At 43.2% G+C, this 6,478-nt stretch overlaps 1 protein-coding gene across 1 annotated transcript; it reads right to left on the reverse strand.

Moving 5' to 3' along the window:
* Positions 1 to 245: 245 nt before the first annotated feature.
* HAMP (hepcidin antimicrobial peptide) lies at positions 246 to 2,853 on the reverse strand. Its single transcript, XM_029576962.1, has 3 exons — positions 2,685 to 2,853; positions 2,030 to 2,095; positions 246 to 1,237 (listed from the first exon to the last, which is right to left on the reverse strand). The coding sequence occupies exons 1-3, from the start codon at positions 2,775 to 2,777 to the stop codon at positions 1,136 to 1,138; spliced, it is 261 nt and encodes an 86-aa protein (XP_029432822.1). The 5' UTR covers positions 2,778 to 2,853; the 3' UTR covers positions 246 to 1,135.
* Between the last annotated feature and the right edge of the window lie 3,625 nt (positions 2,854 to 6,478).

The following is a 6,478-nucleotide window of genomic DNA, read 5'->3' on the forward strand; positions in this document are numbered from 1 at the left end:
CAGTCTGGGGTCAGTGTGTGCAGTGGTAAAGGAGACCTGCCTTTCCCTCAGTCTGGGGTCAGTGTGTGCAGTGGTAAAGGAGACCTGCCTTTCCCTCTGGCTGGGGTCAATGTGTGCAGTGATAATGGAGAAGTGCTTTTCCTCGGGCTAGAACGAATGTGTGAAACATTAATGACTGTTTTGCATCTAACGGAGAGAGCTGGTAAGCCTGACATCACAGATGGATACCAGTGTTCACAATACCACAAATTCTAAGAGACTTGTTTATTTTATACAAAAGATTCCAAAACTCAGACATATCAGAATAGCAGCTCACAAAGTGGGGACCACTTTTAACAATCAGGATTTCTCATGCAGAATACTCATTCCTCACAAACAGGCCAATGCAATACTGTACGCTCAGGCTAGCGCACAGGTTAACCCATGGTTGGCCGCATGTTTTGGACGCGCGTCCATAACCCCGATGCAATAAGGGATCAGCGTGTCCAAAAAGCGCGTCCAAACCGGTGCACAGCTAATAGCGCTCATCACATGTAAATACGCTGTTGATGAGGCTATTAGCTAGTACCCCCAATGTAAAAAAATAACTGTGCGCCCGGCGCACATATTAACCCTCAAAAATTAACGCCAGCCCCGGAGCTGTGTCATTAAATCTTGAAGAGCCCCAAAAGTTTAACAGAAAAGTAGAAAATACTGCTTTTCTGTGGTTCCTCAGAAAGCAGCAACATGGAAAAAAAAAAAGTCTCGACAGTGGTCAGGTTTGGAAAGTGGACGCAATGCAATCATTTTCAGTTCTGATTTATCAGTGGATCAATCATGTGAAAGCCCAACTTACAAAAGTTCTTTAAAAAAAAAAAAAAGCACAAATTTAAACAGCAAAACACTAAGTAACAAAGTGACTGGAGAGTGGGAAGTCAGAGAATAATAATAATAATAAAATAATAATAACGCTCAGGGGGCAGTACTTGAGCCGTTCAGCTCCCTGTCCTTTTCAGCCTCCTTCGTGGGCGCAGTGAAAGCCCGGAAGCTTGTCCTGTGGCGCGCGCGCACGCGCACGCACACCTTAGAAGCGGAGTCCGGGAGGGGCGCGCACGCACACCTTAGAAGCGGAGTCCGGGCGGACGGGAGCGGGCGTTCACGTACGGCAGCACAGGCTGCAGCCTTTGTTTTTGCAGCAGCCGCAGCAGAAGCGACACATGTTCAGGTGCGACTGTCTCTTTGTGCGCAGGCGCGCCATCTGGGGAAGGAAAGGAGAGAGAGGCCATTGAGCCCGCTGTGCAACCTCGCCCAGAGGAGGTGATTGCTACTGTATATTGTGGAAAACACAAAGCATTACAACTGAAATACTACATTATAATTTACCAAATCCATGAGCAGTTACAGTCTATGCAGTTTCTTTTCTTATTTTTTTTTGCAGACGGTTCTCTCAGTCATATCACAAAAAAGGCTTAGAAAGCAGGAGAGGGAGAGAAGTAAATAGACATTTTGACTTCCCTTAGGATCAGCATAATCTCTGCCTATGGAGCAGGAATTGCACACAGAGCCCTGGCCGACAGTCTCATCGATCCAGGGAACGATACCACTGCCTCGCACTTCCAAACAAGAATCTGGAGTCAATCCAGGCTGAGGCCGTCCTCCTCCAGGACCTGAATGAGATTATAAGTGCAAGGCACTAAAGCATTGCTCCCCTTACAGCAGGGCCTCCCAAGCCTGTCCTGGGAACCTCTCAGGGGTTTCAGGATATGCACAATGAATGTGCAGGAAGTAAATCTGCATGCATTGAGTCTCTATGACATGGCCATTTATCTCAAGAATATTCATTGTGGCGATCCTGAAAACCCTCCTGGCTGCGGGGTCCCCAGGACCGGTGTGGGAAACTCTGTTTTACTTTAGCAGTGTCTCAGCAGCCTGTGCCACTTACCTCACTGCACATATAAGCCAAGCTTCTATCAAACCCTTCTGAATGGAGGAAGTAAAGAGGGAAAGAGAAGACACTTGACAAGGAATGCCTAACATCAGAAGGACCTACCAATAGGCTGGACGGCTCCTCAGTCTGGAGCTTTGACAGGCCCATAGGCTGCTCCTCGGCTTCTTCCTGCAGAGAAGAGAAGAGGAGGCACTCAGCATTCGCTGCCCCTGAGACCCCTCCCCATCACCCACCAGGCAAAGCAGGCCAGAGACAGGTAAGAAACTCAGCTATCAGCAAGTCCTGTTCCAAATGCTTTATTGCAAGCAGACCTGTGTACGATTTAATTTGGACTCAGGTTCATTCACACTCCTGTTCTAGTTATCAGGGCCATAAGGGCAAACATAGGAAAGGACCCCAAGCTGCTGCCTGTATACTGCTATAGTGGGTAAGTATTGTCTCCTCATTTATTTCAATATGTCTGAGAAGCAAAATGGAAATATTTAAGACAGGGACGGGACTGACGTGGCAGAGTGGGGCTGTAGAGGGTTGGACTGCAAGAGAAGGCTGACACTGAGAGAGACGGACAGAGATGCAGACCACCATGCACAAAGCAAGAGAGGAGAAAGAAAGGAAGAGCAGAGGAAGGAGCTGAGTGCAAAGGGAGTGCGCAAGGAGAGGGTGATCCATGCTACGTACACAAAGAAAGCCCGCTAAGACATGCTCTCACACACACACACACACACTCACACACTCTGTAATGAGAGGTTTGGGTTACCTGCGTTCCAGCAGCAGCAGCAGCAGCAGCAGAGTAAGAGCTGAGGATGACGATGGAGCAGAGGAAAAAGACACAAACTTGGGTCAGCTTCATCCTCCCTTCTGATCCTCTGCAGAGCTTTCTTCTTCTGGTCCTTCCTCTCTTCTCCTTCTGGTCTCACGTTCCCTGCACAGATGGTCCTGTACTTATACTACCCTCAGGGAGGTCATCAGATATAGTGACCTTTCCGGTAAGCGGCAGGCGGCGAGCTTATCTCTCCCTATCTCATTTACCAGTCATCATCTGTTTCTCAGCTCTTCTTACCCCCAACAAAAATAACATTTAAGCAAGTATTTTTTGGCAATTCCTCTCATGACTAACAAACAGATTTTTACAGTAAATTTTGGTTGGACATTGAAATGGTCTGGAGTTTGGAAAGGACTGAGTTTTGCTAAACGTATTTGAAGATATTGGATACTGTCACACACGTGTAAAAACGTTACTGGCACCTCTCACATGTGGGTAGTTACCCTTAACAGCAACTCTCATGCACACGTGTAATTAGTTACCCGCTTTTCATAGACAAACATGCAGTTACAGTTACTGACCTCTTTTTCACATATGTAATTAGTCACCAGCTCCTCTCACACATATATGTAGGCACAGTTACCGGCTCCTCTCACACACATGTAATTAGTTATAGGCTTCTCTCACACATGTTTAGTTATGGGCTTCTTTCATACATGTGCAATTACAGTTACTGGCTCCTCTCACACGCATGAAATTAATTACCAGCTCCTCTCATACACGTAATTAGTTACTGGCTTCTCTCACATGTGTAATTAATTACTGACTTCTCTCACACGTGTAATTTGTTAAGGGTTCCCTCTCATAAACATGTAATTAGTTACAGGTTCCCCTCACACATATGTAATTAGTCACCAGCTCCTCTCACACATATATGTAGGTACAGTTACTGGCTCCTCTCAAACGCATGAAATTAGTTACCAGCTCCTCTCATACACGTAATTAATTATTGACTTCTCTCACACGTGTAATTTGTTAAGGGTTCCCTCTCATAATCATGTAATTAGTTACAGGTTCCCCTCACACATATGTAATTAGTCACCAGCTCCTCTCACACATATATGTAGGTACAGTTACTGGCTCCTCTCAAACGCATGAAATTAGTTACCAGCTCCTCTCATACACGTAATTAGTTACTGGCTTCTCTCACACATGTGTAATTTGTTAAGGGTTCCTCTCATAAACATGTAATTAGTTACAGGTTCCCCTCACACATATGTAATTAGTCACCAGCTCCTCTCACACATATATGTAGGTACAGTTACTGGCTCCTCACAAACGCATGAAATTAGTTACCAGCTCCTCTCATACACGTAATTAGTTACTGGCTTCTCTCACATGTGTATTAATTACTGGCTTCTCTCACACATGTGTAATTTGTTAAGGGGTCCTCTCATAAACATGTAATTAGTTACCAGCTCCTCTTACCCTGGCATAATTAGATACTGGCTCCTTTCACACAATTGTAATTAGTTACCAGTTCCTGTCACATATGTGTAGTTAGATGTGGGTTCCTTTCACACATTTATTCATTTATTCAAATTTATATGCTGCAGCTCCATAACAAAATGTCCAAAGTGGAGTACAACTAAAACATTCACAATTAAATGAAATAATTACAAAACAAATTCACATAAAATGCAGTCAATACCAAAAATATTTCAAATCTGTTTATAATACTATTAAAAAACTTTTGTAAACTATAAAGATTTAACTTTTTCTAAAACCATATGTAATTACAGTTACTGGCTCCTCTCACACATGTAATTACAGTTACCATATATGTGTGAGTCGGTAACTGTGCCTACATATATGTGAGAGGTTCAGTGTGCTGTGGCAGTCAAAAAAGCAAACAGAATGTTGGGAATTATTAGAAAGGGAATGGTGAATAAAACGGAAAATGTCATAATGTCTCTGTATCGCTCCATGGTGAGACCGCACCTTGAATACTGTGTACAATTCTGGTCACCACATCTCAAGAAAGATATAATTGCAATGGAGAAGGTACAGAGAAGGGCTACCAAAATGATAAGGGGAATGGAATAGCTTCCCTATGAGGAAAGACTAAAAAGGTTAGGACTTTTCAGCTTGGAGAAGAGACGGCTGAGGGGGGATATGATAGAGGTGTTTAAGATCATGAAAGGTCTAGAATGGGTAGATGTGAATTAGTTATTTACACTTTCGGATAATAGAAAGACTAGGGGGCACTCCATGAAGTTAGCATGTGGCACATTTAAAACTAATCAGAGAAAGTTCTTTTTCACTCAATGCACAATTAAACTCTGGAATCTGTTGCCAGAGGATGTGGTTAGTGCAGTTAGTATAGCTGTGTTTAAAAAAGGATTGGATAAGTTCTTGGAGGAGAAGTCCATTACCTGCTATTAAGTTCACTTAGAGAATAGCCACTGCAATTAGCAATGGTTACATGGAATAGACTTAGTTTTTGGGTACTTGCCAGGAATTTGTTGCCAGAGAATGTGGTTCGTGCAGTTAGTATAGCTGTGTTTAAAAAAGGATTGGATAAGTTCTTGGAGGAGAAGTCCATTACCTGCTATTAAGTTCACTTAGAGAATAGCCACTGCAATTAGCAATGGTTACATGGAATAGACTTAGTTTTTGGGTACTTGTCAGGTTCTTATGGCCTGGATTGGCCACTGTTGGAAACAGGATGCTGGGCTTGATGGACCCTTGGTCTGATCCAGTATGGCATTTTCTTATGTTCTTATGGCCTGGATTGGCCACTATTGGAAATAGGTCTTGATGGACCCTTGGTCTGATCCAGTATGGCATTTTCTTATGTTTTTACAGTTACCAGTTCCTGTAATACACCTGTAATTAGATACTGGCTCCTCTCACACACGTGCAGTTAATTACCGGCTCCTCTCATGAATGAGTAATTACAGTTACCAGCTCCTTTCACACATGAATAAATACAGTTACTGACTCCTCCCCCACATGAATAATTATAGTTACTGGCTTCTCTAAATGCACATATTAGTTACCAGCTTCTTTCACACACAAATGTAATTAGTTATTGGCTTCTCTAACTCACACATGTAGATACAGTTCCCAGCTTCTCATACATGTGTAATTAGTTACCAGCTCCTCTCACACCTGTAATTACAGTTACCAGTTCCTCTCACACCTGTAATTACAGTACCGGCTCCTCTCATACATATGTAGTTACCAGCCTCTCTCACACGCACATGTAATTAGTTACTGGCTTCTCTAACTCACACATGTAGATACAGTTCCCAGCTTCTCATACACGTGTAATTAGTTACCAGCTCCTCTCACATGTGTAATTACAGTTACCAGCTCCTCTCACATGTGTAATTACAGTACCGTCTCCTCTCATACATGTGTAGTTACCAGCCTCTCTCACACACACATGTAATTAGTTACTGGCTTCTCTAACTCACACATGTAGATACAGTTCCCAGCTTCTCATACACGTGTAATTAGTTACCAGCTCCTCTCATACGTGTAATTACAGTTACCAGCTCCTTTCACACATGAATAAATACAATTACTGACTCCTCCCCCACATGAATAATTATAGTTACTGGCTTCTCTAAATGCACATATTAGTTACCAGCTTCTTTCACGCACACATGTAATTAGTTACTGGCTTCTCTAACACACACATGTAGTCACAGTTCCCATCTACTCATACACGTGTAATTACAGTTACCAGCTCCTCTCACACGTGTAATTACAGTACCGGC

Source organism: Rhinatrema bivittatum, chromosome 14 (assembly GCF_901001135.1).
Source record: "Rhinatrema bivittatum chromosome 14, aRhiBiv1.1, whole genome shotgun sequence".
Taxonomy (NCBI): Eukaryota; Metazoa; Chordata; class Amphibia; order Gymnophiona; family Rhinatrematidae; genus Rhinatrema; species Rhinatrema bivittatum.

Coding starts and splice junctions, on each gene's coding strand:
- HAMP (XM_029576962.1), bottom strand. CDS start 2,777: ATGAAGCTGACCCAAGTTTGTGTCTTTTTCCTCTGCTCCATCGTCATC. Junction 2,096..2,684: donor CTGCTGCTGCTGGAACGCAG/GTAACCCAAACC, acceptor TCTTCTCTGCAG/GAAGAAGCCGAGGAGCAGCC. Junction 1,238..2,029: donor AGGAGCCGTCCAGCCTATTG/GTAGGTCCTTCT, acceptor TTCCTTCCCCAG/ATGGCGCGCCTGCGCACAAA.